This window comes from Dendrobates tinctorius, unplaced genomic scaffold, assembly GCF_039654945.1.
Source record: "Dendrobates tinctorius isolate UK_male_01 unplaced genomic scaffold, ASM3965494v1 ptg000176l, whole genome shotgun sequence".
Classification (NCBI taxonomy): domain Eukaryota; kingdom Metazoa; phylum Chordata; class Amphibia; order Anura; family Dendrobatidae; genus Dendrobates; species Dendrobates tinctorius.
This window is the reverse complement of record NW_027361843.1, coordinates 16,273-35,297: the sequence shown is the minus strand read 5'-3', so window position 1 is coordinate 35,297 and position 19,025 is coordinate 16,273. Positions and strand designations below refer to the sequence as shown.

General features: G+C 45.7%; 1 protein-coding gene across 1 annotated transcript in view; it reads right to left on the bottom strand.

Annotated features, from left to right (window-relative positions):
- PTPN12 (protein tyrosine phosphatase non-receptor type 12) overlaps window positions 1-19,025 on the bottom strand; it is a 61,026-nt gene that overhangs the window by 31,260 nt on the left and 10,741 nt on the right. The window contains exons 7-10 of the mRNA XM_073551402.1: window positions 17,360-17,502; window positions 17,205-17,271; window positions 17,046-17,123; window positions 7,446-7,541 (exon numbers count right to left, since the gene is read on the bottom strand). Of these exons, the coding sequence (XP_073407503.1) occupies window positions 7,446-7,541; window positions 17,046-17,123; window positions 17,205-17,271; window positions 17,360-17,502 (384 nt within the window). The remainder of the gene's footprint in view (window positions 1-7,445; window positions 7,542-17,045; window positions 17,124-17,204; window positions 17,272-17,359; window positions 17,503-19,025) is intronic.

The window sequence follows — 19,025 nt, the reverse complement described above, 5'->3', positions numbered from 1 at the left end:
GATCCAAAGCACACCGCCAGGGCAACGAAGGAGTGGCTTCGTAAGAAGCATTTCAAGGTCCTGGAGTGGCCTAGCCAGTCTCCAGATCTCAACCCTATAGAAAACCTTTGGAGGGAGTTGAAAGTCCGTGTTGCCAAGCGAAAAGCCAAAAACATCACTGCTCTAGAGGAGATCTGCATGGAGGAATGGGCCAACATACCAACAACAGTGTGTGGCAACCTTGTGAAGACTTACAGAAAACGTTTGACCTCTGTCATTGCCAACAAAGGATATATCACAAAGTATTGAGATGAAATTTTGTTTCTGACCAAATACTTATTTTCCACCATAATATGCAAATAAAATGAAAAAAAAACAGACAATGTGATTTTCTGGATTTTTTTTTCTCAGTTTGTCTCCCATAGTTGAGGTCTACCTATGATGTAAATTACAGACGCCTCTCATCTTTTTAAGTGGTGGAACTTGCACTATTGCTGACTGACTAAATACTTTTTTTCCCCACTGTATATCTATTCTAACGGGTCACACTGTGAATTTACTGTACTCGTCTGATGAAATGTCAGGTTTTGTAGGAAATGAGTGCATAAAAATCAGCCTATGTACATAGCCAATGCTATCATAGAATAACAGTCAGCGTGCAATCTGATTTTATCGGATTGCACTTGTTAGTTTTTTATGCAGATGAGCATGAGCCCCCTAAGGTAGCGTTTTTTTTGTTTGTTTTTTTAAACAAACCCCAAATCCTGCTCAATTACTCAAAACTTTGTTCTGTGATGAATTCATGTACTGATGGTGGTTCTGGTAATGTATTCATGTAAGTACCCCTCTACATTTTTTGGTGGCCATTGGTTCATTATGGCAATGTGGCCCTTGGACCAAAAAATGTTGTGCACCCCTTTTCTATAAAGAGTACATGAATTCCTGTGTCAGAGCCTCAAAAAGAGAAAATTCCCATACTCCGTAATTAGTGTCAGAATTTTGGCCGAGATGCAGATGAAAGCATGTTCTAAGGCTAGTTTCACACTAGCGTTTTTGAGCGCAGCGACGGCCTGCGCACGGCCGCCGCTAAGCCCCGCCCCCTGCCGCGCCTCCGCCGGTAGCTCCGCCTACCGGCGCATGACGCTGCATGCGCCCTGCGTCCCCTATCTTTATCACTGGGGGCGCAGGCCGTGCGCAGTATGCGTTTGGCGGCGCGCCGGCGCAACCAAACTGCAGCAGGTTGCGTTTGGTGCAGGTCGGCGCACCGTCAAAAGGACGCATGCGCCGCCAAACGCATACTGCGCACGGCCTGCGCCCCCAGTGATAAAGATAGGGGACGCAGGGCGCATGCAGCGTAATGCGCCGGTAGGCGGAGCTACCGGCGGAGGCGCGGCAGGGGTGGGGCTTAGAGGCGGCCGTGCGCAGGCCGTCGCTGCGCTCAAAAACGCTAGTGTGAAACTAGCCTAAAGGAGGTATTATAGTAACTGAAGCGCATCTAAACTTTTTTTTTTTGTATTAAAATTTAAAGGGAACCTGTCAGCAATTCATGTTGCTCAAACTATGGACATCATTAATCGCAGCCTGGCTGCACATTTGCAGCCAGGTATATTCTTTGAAGTAATCCGTTTCAGAAAGTATTAAGTTACGTACCGGTAACGGTATTTTTCGGAAGCCCATGACAGCACCACGAGAGAGGGGATCCGCCCTATAGGAACAGGAAACCTACAGATACAAAAAGGGCGGCACCTCTCCCACGCATCAGTTGGATTACAGAGCTTGAGAGGCTACCATGGTTAGTACACAACATATGATATATACAACCTATCTACCCTATTTACCAGAATTATTTTATACCATCTCCCACATAAGGTGATTTTATGAACAATCTTCTAAAGGAGTGCACCCCTATATGTGAACAAGGGAGGGAACTAAGGGTGCTGTCATGGGCTTCCGAAAAATACCGTTACCGGTACGTAACTTAATACTTTATTCGGACTCCCATGACAGCACCACGAGAGAATTACAGAGATGTAAACTAACTTAGGGAGGGACTACAGCCTGCAGCACCCTTAGCCCGAAGGTGAGGTATCAGGAGGCCCCCATGTCTAACCGATAGTGGTTAAAAAAGGTGGAAGGAGATGACCAGGTGGCCGCCTTACATATTTGATCAATAGATACTCCAGCTCTTTCCGCCCAGGATGATGCCATGGCCCGAGTGGAATGTGCCCTCAGATTCTGTGGAGCTGGGCCGCCACCTGCTGTGTAGGCAAGAGAGATAGCCTCCCTAATCCACCTTGCTAATGTGCGTTTTGATACGCTGTATCCTTTCCTGGGACCTTGGAAGGATAGGAATAATGCGTTCTCCTTCTTCCAAGGATCCGTGGCTGCTAAATATGTCAGTAAGCATCTCCTAATATCTAACGCCTGGAGTTTCTGCTCTTTAGGGTTGGTTGGATTAGGGAGGAAGGAAGGCAGAACTATCTCCTGTGTCCTGTGGAATTGTGTTGCTACCTTGGGAAGGTATGCTGGATCTGCCCTTAGGATTACCCTATCCTGTAAGAACTCTGTGTAAGGGGGCAATCTGGAAAGTGCCTGTATATCGCTCACCCTACGTGCGGATGTTATTGCTACCAGAAATGCTGTCTTAAGAGACAATCTTTAGTGAGGCGGAATCTAAAGGTTCAAACGGACTTTCCGTCATGGCTGTAAGGACTAGGTTTAAGTCCCACGGCACGCATCTGTCTTTGTGTATAGGTCTCGATCTGGCCGCTGCTCTGATGAACCTTGCTACCCAATAATCTTTTGCAATATCACCTGCAAACAGGGCCCCTAAGGCTGAAACTTGTACTTTTAGCGTACTTGTGGAGAGACCCAATTCGAAACCTTTCTGGAGAAATTCCAGAATATGTTTCGTGGGAATTCCGTCTCTGATGTCAAAGTGAAAGGTGGACAGGAAGCGTTTCCAGGTCCTAGCATAGATATTAGTGGTAGTTAATTTCCTGCTTTTTAGGAGGGTGTCAATTAAGTTCTTGGAGAACCCTCTATCTTTTATTAGTGACCTTTCAAATACCACGCCATCAAATGAAGTCCCGCTACTTGTGGGTGGCTGACTGGCCCCTGGTAGAGGAGATCCGGAAGGTTCGGCAGTACCCAGGGATCGCCTACCGACATGGTCCTCAACCACGCGAACCAGGTCCTCCTGGGCCAAAAGGGGGCAATCAGTATGATTTTTGCCCGATCCTCTCTGATCTTCCTGACTACCAGAGGAAGAAGATTCAATGGTGGGAAGGCGTATGCCAGAGAAAAGTCCCATCTTATCAGGAGGGCATCCACCGCCAGGGGATTTTCCCTGGGGTTCAGAGAGCAGAACAATCTTTCTTTTCTGTTTTTTCTGGTGGCAAAGAGGTCTACCTCTGCCTGACCCCATCTGCGGACAATCTGGTGGTAAATATCTTTGTTCAAAGCCCATTCTACTTGTCTTAGAGCCTTGCGGCTTAAAAAGTCTGCTCTTACGTTGTCCTTTCCGCTGATGTGGAGCGCGGTTAAAGATAGACAATTTTTCTCTGCTATCTGGAGGAGCCGTTCTGTTATCTGCATCAGAGCGCTGGAGCGGGTCCCACCTTGGTGGTTGACATATGCTACCGCTACCTGGTTGTCCGAGTGTATCCTCACATGATGGCCCTGTAGGTAGATAATGAGTTTCTTGACTGCCCGTTCTATCGCCAATAGCTCTCTCTGGTTGGATGAGATATCAGAATCAGAATCCCACTGTCCCTGTAACACTATGTCCCCCATATGGGCTCCCCAACCGAAGGAACTTGCGTCTGTGGTTATAATACGGGTTATCTGTGTTATCCAGGGCACCCCTGACGCTAGGTTCTCGCTATCAAGCCACCATCTCAGTGATGTAACAGTTGAGGGGCTTAGCCACATCCGACCTTGTAAGGAGCCTCCAAGGGCTCTGCTATTAACCAAGACGTCGTTTTGAAGGGGTCTGGTATGGAACTGTGCCCACCTTACTGCTGGGATGCACGACGTTAGAGAGCCTAACAGGGACATGGCCTGTCTGAGGGTCATAGATGGATTATCAATTGCCAGAAGAACCTGCTCCTGTATCTTTTGTAATTTATCTAGTGGCAGCAGGCACCGCTGAGTCTCTGAATTTAGTACTAACCCTAAAAATTTCTGTATTTTTAAGGGCTGGAGTCGGGATTTCTCGTAGTTTAAAATCCATCCCAGGTTTTCTAACCTGGATCTAGCTTTTTCTATCTGGGATTTACAATGACCCACCGATTTTCCTACAATCAAGAATCGTCTAAATATGGAATGATTAAGACGTCAACCTCCCGTAAGTGAGCCATAACTTCGGCCACTATCTTTGTAAAAACCCTGGGTGCTGCTGAGAGACCAAAGGGAAGGGCTCTATACTGAAAATGACGCACTGTGCCCTCTACTGAAACTGCCACCCTCAGGAACTGCTGGAAGTCTGTATGGATAGGTACATGATAGTACGCGTCTTTCAAATCTATGACTGCCATAAAACAACCTTTAAACAATATTTTTATTGTTGTATTAATGGACTCCATTTTGAATGTATGATTAATCAAAAACTCGTTAAGGGAACGAAGGTTTATAATCGTTCTGAATGTGTTATCAGGTTTCTGGATTAGAAACAGGGGAGAGTAAAACCCTCTTCCCCTTTCAGCTTCTGGAACCTCTACCAGGACATTTTTCTGGCATAGGCTCAAGACTTCCGCTTCTAAAGCTGCTTGTTCGAGATGAGAAGATCTTAAGGGGGTTAGTTTAAAGGTGTCCCGCGGGATCTGGGTAAATTCCAACCTAAGCCCGGTGGATATTACCTTACGCACCCAGTCACTATTCGTAATCTGTGACCATGCCGGGAAGAAGGATGACAGTCTACCCCCCACGGGAACTTCTAGTCATTGATTTGGTCTCTTTTGATCTCTCGACGAGCGTGTGAACATATAGCCCGTACCTCGTCTCCTTCTGTCTTCCCATCTGGGCCGATCTCTAACAGGCGAAGAGTTGCGCCTTCTCCCCTGACCAAATCTCCTTCTACCAAATGGACGACGGTAGAACGCTGACGAAAGGTTTGGGAATCTTTTCTTGTCGTCCCCCGCCTTCTCAAGCAGCTCGTCTAGGACAGTTCCAAACAAATATTCGCCCTCACATGGAATCGCACAGAGCTTTGCTCTGGATTGGATGTCTCCCTGCCAGCACTTTAGCCACAGGGCTCTGCGAGCTGCATTAGAGAGACCTGCTGCTGCTGCCATTCTCACTGCATCCGCTGAGGCATCTGCTAGGAAGGCTGCCCCCTCCTGGATGGTCGGTAGGGCCACAAGAATTGTCTGTCTTGATGTACCCTGTTTTAGCTGTGACTCCAACTGGTCCAACCAGACCATCATGGACCTGGCCGTGCACGTTGAAGCCACTGCTGGTGTTTTTCAGGAAAGTATCAGCCTTCCTGTCTAGGGGATCTTTAAGGGATCCCATGTCCTCAAAGGGGAGCGAGGATTTTTTTGATGCCTTTGCAATGGCTGCGTCTAATTTGGGGGCTCTGTCCCAAGAACTTACTGCCGGATCGTCGAAGGGGTATCTTCGTTTGAGGGCTGGTGGTAGCGACCCTCTTTTGTCCGTTTTTTTCCACTCTCTGTGGATCAGATCCTGTATCTTTTGATTTAACGGAAAGACTCTCCGCTTCCTCTGTTCCAGCCCACAGAACATGACATCCTGCATGGACAAATGGGGCTTAGGCTCCTCTACCTCCATTGTCCCTCTGACTGCTTTGACCAGCCTGTCTACCCGGTCAAGAGGCAGACAAAATCGCCCCGAGTCCTCTTCTCCTGAGGAGGACGAGGGAGATGAAGCCTGGGAGTCTCTGCTTTTTCTCCACTCTACCGAGGAATCAGACTCCGCCGGGACCTCGCCCTTTAGACTTTGCGGCTGGGACAAGGACTTTAGGGTTTCCCTCATTTCTGCCCTGACAATGTCCCTTAAACTCGGCGCTACTGCGGGCGACTCTTCTGCCACCGTCTGCTGAATACAGGGGGGGCACAATCTTTTGAGGCACGCGTCCGGTAATGGGCATGCACAGAGTGCGCATTCCCTATGTTTATTTTTACTTGTAGCTTTTTTCCCCTAGAAAAAAAACACAGAAGGGGGGTCCCGTCACTGAGTGAGCTTTCACGAAGATCACTTACCAGTGCCACAATCAAGTACCGGAGAACGAGGGGGATTTCTTTCGGTCGATGCTCCTGTCTGCCTGGAGGAGCTCTTACGAGTGGACTGGTCACTTCGTCCCGTATTACTGTCACGGGACACTTTCTTTTTCTGTTTGACCTGCCGAAGGTCATCCAGGGGCGGCAGTGATGTTTGCCGCTGCTGTCGCCCTTGCTTCTGCCGCTGCTGCTGCTCTCGATCACTCTCCATTACCACTGCTGCTGCATGTAGTAATGTGGCCAAGGCAAGGTACCCTGCCAGGGTCCCGCCTAAATACCCCTCCTCCGGTCAGCAGTATCCATGCCGCGCCCCTCCCCCTCCTTAACGGGGCTCCCTACCCCAGCTGGCGCCGGACCCGGCGCCATCAGTGTTTCCGATGGGCGCCGCCATTTTGGAATCCTCGCGCATGCGCAGTGGCGCGCTGACCCGGAAGCGCATCCTCCGCCCGCCCCCTGACGTCACCGCTACCCCGGGAAACCCCGGAAGTCACGCGGGACGCCCGGGAGCCCCGGAAGCAGCGCCACCCGGTCGCAGCCCGCTGCACAGCGCCGTACCTGCGCCGCCAGAGCCGGGAACCCCCGGGGGGAATCTACTTACCGGCGGTGGCCTAATTCCGGAGACGGACATCCTCCGGACGCCGCTCCCTGCTGCACACGCCACCGCCGTGACACCCATCCTGGGCCACCGTGGCTTCCTCCAGGAGATCCGCACCAGGCCGAGGTAAGAGACCCCCTCGCTACCGGTATCGGCTGGCCGGCCTGGGATCCGGTTCTTCTGTAGGATCCCGTCCCCTCAGGAACAGGAAACCAACTGATGCGTGGGAGAGGTGCCGCCCTTTTTGTATCTGTAGGTTTCCTGTTCCTATAGGGCGGATCCCCTCTCTCGTGGTGCTGTCATGGGAGTCCGAATAAAAAACAGACTTTGAAGATCCAGCCAGAGACCAGACTAGCCCAGAACCGCGGTGTTGTGTATGCACACGCAATGTTTCAGCAGCGCTTGGAATAGCCAATCGGGGTGGAGTCAGACTAGCCTCCAGCCAGATCATCATAAGTATATTTTTTATGATATGCCGAAGAATATAACTACCTGCATTTGTGCAGCAAAGGCTCAAATTCATGCTGCACGCGGTTTGGGCAGCAAGAGCTTCTGGACAGGTTCCCTTTACTTTTCTATAGCCACTAATAACACTGAACATGGCAATATATTTCTAATTCAGTTTTACATACCAAGTCATCCCCAATCATTCTGGACTCCTTTTCATACACCTCCAGCTGCTTCTGAAAAAGCTGAGCTATGGCACGGTGTACAAGTTCATACTGTTCCTACACAGAGAAGAAAACAGGATTTGGTACAACCAACAGTTGGCACAAGATTTCATTATGTATAAAACACCTGAGACAATAGCTGTTACAGGGGTTATCCACACTTAGCAGAAATGTCTTTAGTCACATTATTATTATAGCGCCATTTATTCCATGGCGCTTTACATGTGACTGCAGTATCGTAACAGTGAGTAATGGTAAATATTAAAAAATGTATTACGCATGCTAACATTTTCTTCAGCATTTTACAGATATTGACACTGTTCCAACTAGGACTCACTAGCTAAAATTCCCTATCTCTTTGGAATGTGGGAGGCAACCGGAGAACCCGGAGGAAACCCACGCAAACACTGGGAGAACATACAAACTCCTTGCAGATGTTGTCCTTGGTGGGATTTAAAGCCAGGACCCCAGTGCTGCAAAGCAACAGCGCTAACCACTGAGCCACGGTGCTGCCACATACATGTTGTATAATATATACACATAATATACATATACCCAAATTCCAAAAAGGTTGGGAAGCTATGTAACATATAAAGGAAACAAGAATGCAATGATTTGTATGATATTCGGCAAAGGAGACAAAAATGAGAAAACTCCTCTCATAAAATTGATCTTTTTACTTGCCAACTGTTTGCAGACTGTTGTAAAAAGAGATGATGCTGCACAATAGCACACATAGCCCTATCCCAGCTTTTCTGAGATGTGTTGCTGCCAATTTCTAAAATTCTATATTTTTTTTTTTTTTTTTAAATCAAATAAAAACAGTCTAACTTTCACCTTCTGATCTGTGATCCATGTTCTGTTATGAAAATATGGATACAAGAGAATCCCAAATCATTGCATTCTTGTCTTTACATTTTACACACCATCCCAAAATTTTGAAAGTGGGTTTGTGTGTGAATATACACTCACGTACCAAAACACACATATACACACAATTGTCAATTGCTGCTCAGCCAATACCTACTAACTATACAAACCAAATCCTTATTCAGATAACGAATTATACCTGGATTGTGTTCCACTGTTCCCATCCCAGTAACAAGTAAACCCCTTACTGTTCTAATGAGTTAAATGGAACCTGTCAGCAGGATTGTGCACAGTAACCTACAGACAGTGTCAGGTCAGCACCAGTACACTGATTAAAATGAGACCTAGGGTGATGAAATCTGTCTTGAGGTTGTTGTTTAATCTTTATTGCAGGGCCCCCATCTCGTCCTAGTATGCATGGTCCCATCCCTATTCTGGTATGATTGGCCCCCATTCATTTCTCGAGTATCGGCACACTTGACTGCCGGCAGCAGCAGGAAGCCGGTGGTTGACACTGCACGGTACTGAAGAGCAACAAATACTCACTGCTCTCTGCAAGCACAGTCCCGGCAAGCATTCCGGCAGCTGTGCTCGGCTTGTGAGCAGCGCATTAAATCCCTGTCATGCGCTGATTACAAGCAAAAAGCAGTTGCTGACACCGGAGCAGGACACTGCAAGGAAGCGCCGAGTAGGCAAGTGTAACGGTTTGAGTTTTTTAATGTTTTCTGATGGGGCCATGCATACCAGAACCAGGGTTGGGGGGCAATCATACCAAGATACTATTAAAGAGAAAGAAATATTCATTGTCCTCCACACCCATGGGCATGGAATGCAGGGAATATTCATTTCTCTTTAGCAGCAGGAACAAGATTTAGCCGGAGCTGCCGGCTCCAGCCTCCTGTGACCCGCTGCTCCTCCAATGCCTTTCCTCCACCTCCCCACAACAGCCAGAGCTTGTACATCTGGACTATAAAACACACCCCCCATTTTCCTTCACATATTTGGAGCAAAAAAGTGCATCTTATAGTCCGAAAAACACAGTATATAAAAACCCTTCTGCAGACAGGCGCTGGTGGTGGCACCTGCACTTTAGCATAATCGCATGTTTGCTGTGCTTAGAATTAATGTGGTTGCGGTTATCCTAATAAAAAAAAAAAAAAAAAAAAAGGATTAGACTTACCGGCAATTCAGTTTCTAGCAACTCACCACGACAGCACACCTGGAGGATGTTCCCCTTTCCTAATAGGAACAGGAAATGACAAAGATGTTAAATAACCCTTCCCTTATCCTCCCCCTCAGTGTTATTATAAAGGACCACATGAGAAGGAATGCTTCAAATTATATTTATTCCATTTAAAAGAACTTAAATTAAGCAAAGGGAGAGATTACTCCTGCTGTCGTGGTGGGTTACTAGAAACCGAATTACTAGTAAGTTTAGTTCTATTTTCTCTAGTAACCCCCCACGACAGCACATCTGGAGCAGTACCCAAGAGTAACATTTAGGGAGGGACTATAGTTTAAAGGACTTTTCTCCCGATGCCCAAGTCTTCTTTTGACATCAGGTCTAGCCCGTAATGTTAAGAAAACGTATGGACCGAGGACCAAGTAGCGGCTCTGCATATCTGCTCGATGGAAGCACTGGCTTTCTCAGCACAGGAAACAGATGTTTCTCTCGTTGAGTGAGCTGTAAATTTCTCCGGCGGTGGAAGGCCCTGTACATGATATGCCTCCAAGATTGCTCTCTTGATCCAGTTGGCGATTGTGGACCTGGAAGTGTTCACCCTATTTGGACCTCGAAGGTGAATGAACAGGTTTTGGTTCTTCCTAATTTTCTCCATCACCTGGAGATAACGGAGTACCGTTCTTCGAACATCCAAGGTGTGGAATTGTTCTTCCTCTTTATTTCTCGGTTCTTGAAAGAAGGAGGGAAGAATAATCTCTTGAGACTTGTGAAACTCTGAGACGACCTTGGGTAGCAAAGACGGATCCAATCGAAGAACAAGATGGTCCTGTAAGATTTTCTTGTAGGGTTCACTGATAGAGATAGCCCGTATTTCGCCCACTCTCCTGGCTGTAGTTATTGCTACCAGGAATGCTGTTTTCCAGGCGAGTCTGTTTACGTCTATTGATAAGGACTCAAAACGTGGTAATGTGAGCCCATTTAAGACCACATTGAGGTCCCAGGATGGAACTAAGTTCATAGTCTTTGGACATATACGAGATGCTGCTGTCATAAACCTTCAAAACCATCGGTGGTTTGCTAATGCTTGGTCAAAGTATGAGCTTAGGGCCGCCACCTGGACTTTGAGGGTGCTAGGTCTGAGACCTTTCTCTAGCCCTTCCTGCAGAAAATCCAGGATCCGGGCTATGTTCGGCTGGTGTGGATTAGGTCGTTTTGGTGCACTCCATGTAATAAATGTTTTCCATATCTTTTGGTAAATGGAGTTGGTCACTGCCTTTCGGCTTCTCTGCAATGTCTTAAAGACTCTCTGACAATCTTCTGGTCTTCAAGATTGAGAATTCAGAAGCCAGGCCTACAGGTGCAACCTCTCAAGATCCGGATGAAATATTGGTGCCTGATAGAACTACGCTCGGTCAGGAACTTTCTCCATCGGTCCTTCTACCCTTAGGTTGGCAAGGGTCCCGAACCAGCTTCTTTGGGGTCGGAATGGAGCTACTAAGATTACCTTGACCCTTTCCCTCATTTTTTGTATAACTCTTGGAAGAATTGGTTGTGGAGGTAAGGCATAAGCCAGTCTGAATGTCCATGTGTGGGCTAACACATCTACCCCTAGGCAGGGATCGGCAGGGTTTAGTGAATAATATTGATCCACTTTTGCGTTCTGAGCGTTTGCAAATAGGTCCACTCTGGATGGCCCCACCTTCTGGTCAGTATCTGAAAGACCTCGGTGTCTTGACTCCATTCCCCAGGATGAATCCTTGTCCTGCTCAGAAAGTCAGCCTCTATGTTTACCGCACCCTTTATGTGCAGAGCGGACAGGGAGAGAAGATGTTCTTCTGCCCACAAAAATATTCTGTTTGATATTGCCTTCAGATCCTTGTGTCTTGCACTTCCCGAAGGTGGGCAACTGTTATGTTGTCTGAATATATTTTCACATGGGTACCCCCTGTGAAAGGTTACTGCGGTCTTGAGGACTTCCTCTACGGCCTTGAGTTCCCTGAAGTTTGAGGACCGATGGCTTACCTCGTTCGACCAGGATCCCTGTAATACGTGTTGGGATACCATGGCTCCCCATCCTTTCCCGCTGGCGTCTACTTTTATAGTGACTGCTGGGTCTTGTGTCCAGTGAACCCCTCTGCTTAAATTATCATTCTTTAGCCACCATGTCAGTGAGGACTTTACACAAGGTGGTATCCATATCTTCCTGTCCAAGGATTCTGGGGATCCATCCCAGTTTGCCAGGATATGGGTCTGAAGTGTCCTGGTGTGTGCTTGCGCCGATGCTACCATTTGGATACAGGATGTCATAGAACTGACAAGGCCCACCTTAATGATACCATCTCCTGACGAAGGCAGACGCCGAAACGCACGTCGGGGATGGGTGCATCCTGGGGATCTATTGCACGCCGGCATAAGGTATTGATTGGGCGCAACATTCCTGGCACTTGTATATGTAATTTTGGAAACATTTCACTTGCAACCGCAGACATGACTAATTGTCACTGGATACCTTTTTTGTACCTGCCACTGAGCATTCTTATATGGTTATCTGCTGTGACATTCCTTGCCCATATGGCGTTTTACACTAGTCATAAGTTTAATTGGTGATATACATCTATGCGGTTTTTGTGCCTCAGCCCATTGTTTATTAAATTTTTGCATATTGCACTTTAATGATTCATTTATTTTTTATTTACCTGTGCCTGAGCCCATTATTTATGAATGTTTGCACATTGCACTTTATACATGGATTGGTTTTTATAATTCTATAAATTTGTGCTTTTCTATTACTTTTTTTTTTACTTTACACGTTATGATCATGTATATCAGCACATGAATTTTGTGGCTGATGGATTTTTTGTGGCTCATTAATTTTTCTTATAACTATGTTACTTTCTATACAGTCATAGTACATTGTAGTGCATAATATCTGTGCAATAGACCCCTTGTGTTGCCCCTTCTTTTGGTAATTCATTCCCACCCCTGCATTTATTGTTTTGTATCCTTCATAATAAATATTTAATTCAATTGAACATTGGACATATTCTTCGTTTTTTTCCGTTTTGATATCTCCTTTCTCTGTAGTATTTTTATCTTTGCTTTTAGTAAGATCTGTTTCTGTTTGGGAAAGAAGGACATCTGGTTGTGTGAGTCTAATAGGACTCCTAGGAATGTCTTTGTTATTGCAGGAACCATATCTGATTTATTGAGGTTCACTATCCAGCCCAGAGACGATAAGATTTGGGTTGTCATCTGTGGGCGTTCTTGTAGCATGGGTACCAAAGGAGCCACCAACAAGAGGTCATTGAGGTATGGGACTATGCACATACGTGCTGGCCCCTGATGTAAGCCATGACCGCTGACATGATCTTTGTGAAGATCCTTGGGGCTGAAGATAGTCCAAAAGGGAGGACATTGAACTGGTAACGATCTGTGTGTTCCCCTTATGCGATTGCGAACCTTAGGAATCTTCAATAGGTTGGATGGATCGGGATGAGATAATACGAATTTTGTAGGTGGTCTATCATCGCCATGACTAAATCCTCCTGCCCAATCAATCAGAGGTACTGTTGACCTGACGGATTCCATCTTGAATCTTCTGTATGCTGCATATTGATTCAATGGTATTAGATTGATTATTATCCGGTAAGACCAGTTTGTTTTTTGTTATGAGGAACAGGTTTGAGTTATGTCCCCTCTTCCTTTCTCTTTCCTGGACAATGGAGACTACCCCTATGGCTATTAGGTCTTCGAATCCCGCTATCAGGGTGGACTGAACTCTGGAGAGGAGAGCCGCGTTGTCTTTTGAGGATATGAGACAAACTATTTCTTCCCTCACTGCTTTTAGAGTCCATTGATCTGAGCAGATCTTTTGCCACTGCGGAAGGAAGTTTGAAATGCGATCTCCCACCGTGATGGCGTCATTGCTTCTTTTGTCTTTGGGAGCGGGGAAGAAAAAGATTCTTGTCTTTTCCCCCTTTCGGGTAGCTCCAGCACACAGATTTGCCCTTCCCCTTATACTGAGGTGTTTGCTCTTGTTGTGGGTGGAAGGGTCTTTTCCTAGTGTTCCTAGGGTCTGGTAAGGTCTTTTTATCAGAAGCCTCTTCTAACAGCTCATCGAGGGCAGGACCAAACATGTATTTCCCCTTGAAGGGGATATTACACAGTTTCATTTTTTCTCACAGTGTTTGATAATCCTGATGATCTTGCTGCCACTGTCACAAATTCTGCAGAGGCATCTGCTAGGAAACCGGTTGCCTTCTGGAGGAGAGGTAGAGAAGCTATGATGTCCTCTCTGGGGGTGCCTGTAGCCAGGTGTTCCTCCAGCTGCCCCAGCCAACAGCACATCGATCAGGCCACACAAGTAGATATGGCATTGATATTCAATAAAGATGCTGAGGTTTCCCATTATTTCCTCAATAGCCCATCCATGTTGCGTTCCAGAGGATTCTTCAACTGTGAGGCATCCTCAAATAGTAGTGTGGTTTTCTTAGCTACCCTAGCAATCTGGACGTCGACTTTTGGAATTTCTGGCCAGCATGATGCCGTCTCGTCGTCTACAGGGAACCTGTCCATCTCTGCTGGAATGGTGAGCCTCTTCTCTGGAGATTCCCACTCTTCTAGGACTAGATCCTGCATATTTATGAATGGGGAATATTTGCTTCTTCTTAGAATGTAGACCCCCCAAACATTTCTTCCTGTACTGTCTGGACAGTCTTCTCCTCAATTTCCATTGTCTTCCTCACTGCCGTGAGGAATTCCTCTATATCCCCTGAGGAGAATATCGCTCCTGTTGGGAGACCTCTGGGTCCAAGAATAATTTGCCTTTTTCAAGAGGCTCGTCTGGAATCGACGCTTCATCCTAAGAGTCACCATTCCCTTCTTCCTCTAGATTAAGCTTCCTCTTTTTAGCTTCTGGAGGGGCACTGGGAGAGGGAGTGGGATGGGAAAAGGCAGCCAGAGAGGTTTTAATCTCCTGTTGGATTAGGCCCCTAGTTTTTCCATCATGGATGGTTGTTCTTCCCTGATGACCTTCTCCGTGCCCTCCTTGAATAATCTTTTTTTTATGTGAAGAGGCCAATTTTTTCGTACAGACAGCACATCTCTCCGTGAAGTCTTAGACTTGCTTCCTGGTGCAGGTTCCTTGTCCTCCTACAAGAAATGGGATTAGGAACCGTAAGATCCTAAACCTGCACACAGGGAATGGCCAATACCAGAGAACTTACTGGGACTAAGAGGGTGTTGGATCTGCAGATGCAGAGCGAGAGGAACCTGACATCTCCATGCTTATTCACCACACAGTGGTCCTTCTTTAGGTGTTCTTCCTTGTCCGGGGCTCCTTTATGGGCAACCAGACCCAGCACCCGCCCTCTGATTAGAGGAACTCCTCCTTCCGATGTCCGGGAGGGGGGGTTGAGGCCCACCAACAGCCATGTGTTCCAGCGTGGAACGCAAATAAGTCTCTCCCACATAGTGAAACTGGCCGGCGTGTAATGTCAAATCCTACCGCCAGCTTCAGACCCGGAAGTCGTCTCGCGTGCACGCCCAGATGCGCAACGTCGGAGGAGGAGAGAGGCTGGAGAGCTCCGAGAGGACTCCAGCCGAAGAATCCCCCCAGACCTTGCCCGAAGGTGCGGAATGGAGGGGAGGTCCCGAGTCCAAGATGGAGACGGGAGCAGCGGCAAGTCTGCTCCCCTGCTGCCCGGTCAGATGTCTTCCCTCCCCCAGTGACCGCTGCTGGCACAGTACACAGAGGATGATGCCTTCATCTCTAGTAGGGATAGGAAAGAAAACTGAGGGGGAGGATGTTATTTAACCTTTGTCATTTCCTGTCCCTATTACAAAAGGGGAATGTCCTCCAGGTATGCTGTCGTGGGGGGGTAACTAGAGAAAAATCCATTTGAAAATGGTGCTCGCCATGCCTGTGCAGTAGCAGCTACCGGTGTATATAGAGGTGATCCAATAGCTTCTGCTGTGCACGCAGCACCATCTTGCTAGAGAAAAAAAAATTTCCTCCACCAATATGGCGCCACCGGCGCAGTAGCAGCTATCGGATCACCTCTACATACACCGATAGCTGCTAGTTAGTTCGCAGGTGCCATTTTCAAATGGATTTTTTTTTTTTTTGAATATCAGGATAACATCAACCACATTAATTATACAGCACTTGCAAAAATTAAGAGACCACTTTCAAATGTTCAGTTTGTCTGATTTTTCTCTTTAAAGGTATATTTTTGAGTAAAATATAAATTGTTTTTAGTCTATAAACTTCTGACATGTCTCCGAATTTCCAAGCAAAAAATTTTGTATTTTTTTTCTATCAAAGAAAAGTGGTCAAAATTTAAAAAAAACCAAAAAAAAAAAAAAACCAAAAAAAAAAAACAGTGCTTTCAGACCTCAAATAATGCAAATAAAACAAGTTCATAATCATTTAGAATCAACTCAGGAAGAGTTCAGAAATCAATATTTTGTGGAATAACTATGATTTTTAAAAACAGATTTCATTCGTCTTGGCATGCTTTCCACCAGTCTTTCACACTGCTTCTGGCACAAAAATGTAACCAGTTCTTCCTTGTTTGATGGCTTGTGACTATCCATCATCCTCTTCATTACATTCCAGAGGTTTTCAATGGGGTTCAGGTCTGGAGAATGGACTGCCCACGACACTGTTTTGATGTGGTGGTCTCTTCATTTTTGCCAGAGCTATACGTATACACAAGTACACGTGATTATACTGCAGCACAGATGCCACAGCTGGCGCTTGCCTGCAGAAGGGTTTGTTTTTTTTCACATATATACATACAGTCATTATATAAGTTAGGGGATAGGTCAGTGAGGGATCAGTGATCTGTCAGAAGCCAGAGATGAAAAGCCAAACAGAGCACCACTGGCAGAGGTCCGGCGCCTGCGCACTGCAGTATTCTACTCTGCAATCAACAGGGCAGATCAGTGCGCCTGCGCTGGAGCCACGACAGGCAGCAAAGAGAAGACATCACCGTTACAAGATGGGAGGCGCCGGACCAGACGGTGACACCCATCGGACCAAAACCAGACCACCCCTGGGTGAGTATAATCTAACTCATATTTCTTATCTTTCAGGTTACATCGGGGGCTTATCTACAGCATTACAGAATGCTGTAGATAAGCCCCTGATGTCAGTGCCGGCAGCTGATAGGCAAAAAATAGGGTGACAGATTCCCTTTAAACCATGTGCAGCACAGGCTCCTACAGCAATCAAAAGTTTTATGGTTGGTGAAAAGAGTACATATTCTGGAGATCACAATGTTGGATTACACTATTAGTAGTACATTGATAGCCCATTGCCAAGTTACAGCGGAATTTTAATTTTCCTTCAAAAAAGCTGACACTAAACCCAAGATTTAACACTGAATGAATACAAAAACTGCATGTAACTTAATTATCAAAAGTAAATATGGCTCAGATTTGAATAAAAAAATAATTCATCACCTACAGGTGGTTTCCAATTGTAACTGGTGCAAATTCCATACCTTGGTTTGGACAGCCGAATGACGCTGCGTCCTCATATCTTGAATTAAACTAAAAACATTAAACTCTTCAGGTATTTTCTGATGACAAAGACAATAATGCATTAATACCTCCGGACAGCTGGAATCTTCTGAACTGTGGTTTTCATGCTTGCCACTTACCCGCGCCTTCAGCAGATTCCATGTATAATCTATTGCACAAATGGCTCCTGTCCGTCCACACCCTGCACTAAAGAGAGGACGACAATACTCAACTTACAGTCTGATGAGGCGACAATGGGGTTACCATTTCATACAATTCTGTAAAGGATGCATACCTGCAATGAATACATAATGGAACCTCATCGTGAGCCTGATAATCCCGCATCAAACTAATCATGTCAAGAATAGAGTCGAAAGATGATGGCACATCGTGGTCCGGCCAATTTACATAATGAAACTGAAGAATCCTACGCGTCTCCTTCCAAACAGAATGGGAAAAAAATTACACTGTGCTTTGCTGCACTGCAAAACCTGCCACATGTGCACATGGCTTAACATTTATTTCTTTTCAAAACAGCTGCATAAAGGTGACCAAGTCTCCATCTGAAAATGGGAGCTCCTCATTCTCGGTAATGCCGGGAGCTACCTTTTGATTTGACTATGTAAAGAATAAAAGGATAGTAACTAGAAAAGTAAATAAACTCCTATACTTGATAAAAACTGAAGTACCGCAACTGAAAATTTCTGCAAAATGCACAACAAATCTATAATATTATTACAGATGTTAATTAAAAGCAAGAAATAACAAGAGTACTTTGAAACACAAAGAAGATTACAAAGTAGAAGAAAAAAATTAACATCTTAATATCCCCTTGGAATACTAGTTTGTATTGGCCAAATCCATTATAAAGCAATTTCTAGAAGTCCTTAGATACACAGGGCGATCGGATTCTGAACGGCATCTTTAGAGACTGATGTCCACTTCTGGATTCTGCAGCTTAGTTTAGTATTCGATTTAGAATGGTTACCGGTGCTACCACTGATGGCCGCTCTCTGCTCTCACAGCAGAGCGGTGTGCGATTATACCTGACGTCTGCAGGTTCCTCTATATTGCTACTACACAGCAGAGCTCAGAGAAAAACAAAAAATGTGTTTGCAAGCGGACAAATTTAATTTCTCCTGTTGTGTTAGTTACATGTGGCACACTCTCAATGCCGCCTACATGTAAAATAAGCTCTGGAGGCAGAGTTGTCTTCCAGTCAGCTTCCGTCCTCCCCAGAGCCTGGAAGAGGTCACTTATATAAAGGGATAGATATATCAGAAACAAGGCATCTGATATGAGACACACCGGCATCACTCTCCTCAGTAGTCTATGACCTGCATGACCATATTAATAGTTTAGATTCCCTTTAAGGGAATGAAAGGAGATAAAAAAAAAAGCAAAAAATATAAAAATTCCTAAAGAAAATGTGAACATTTCCCTGATCCTGGTGGGTTTCCTGTGGGTTGCTCTTTATCTACTTTACCAGATGTGTTGGGGACATGATTTTGTGGCACTTACTATTACATAGGTATGGCAGGTTCTTGCACTTGTTGGTATCGCTTTCCTCAGACTGCACAATAAGAACGGCAGATGATGGAGGAGCATGTGATCAGATCTGGCCATCATGCTTCTCCAATTAAACACGGCATGTGGGAAAGCAGACTTTCATTTAGGGGAGTCTGGTCACATGCTCCTCCACCAGCAGACATTTTTTGGACAGGAGACCTATACAGTCTGATAAAAGCTGCAATAACAAGTGCAGGAGAAGAACCTGTAATGCTTAAATATTACCAAAATACCTTCATAAGACATTTGCCACACAAACCTACCTTTTTTCCATAAAAAAAAAAAAATTGTTGAATATAAGAGGTGCTTGTCTGTCATAATTGGAGATGGCAATTTTTTTTATATATTTTTTTTTTTTATAAAAAGGATGAGCCATAACCTATAACAACAAT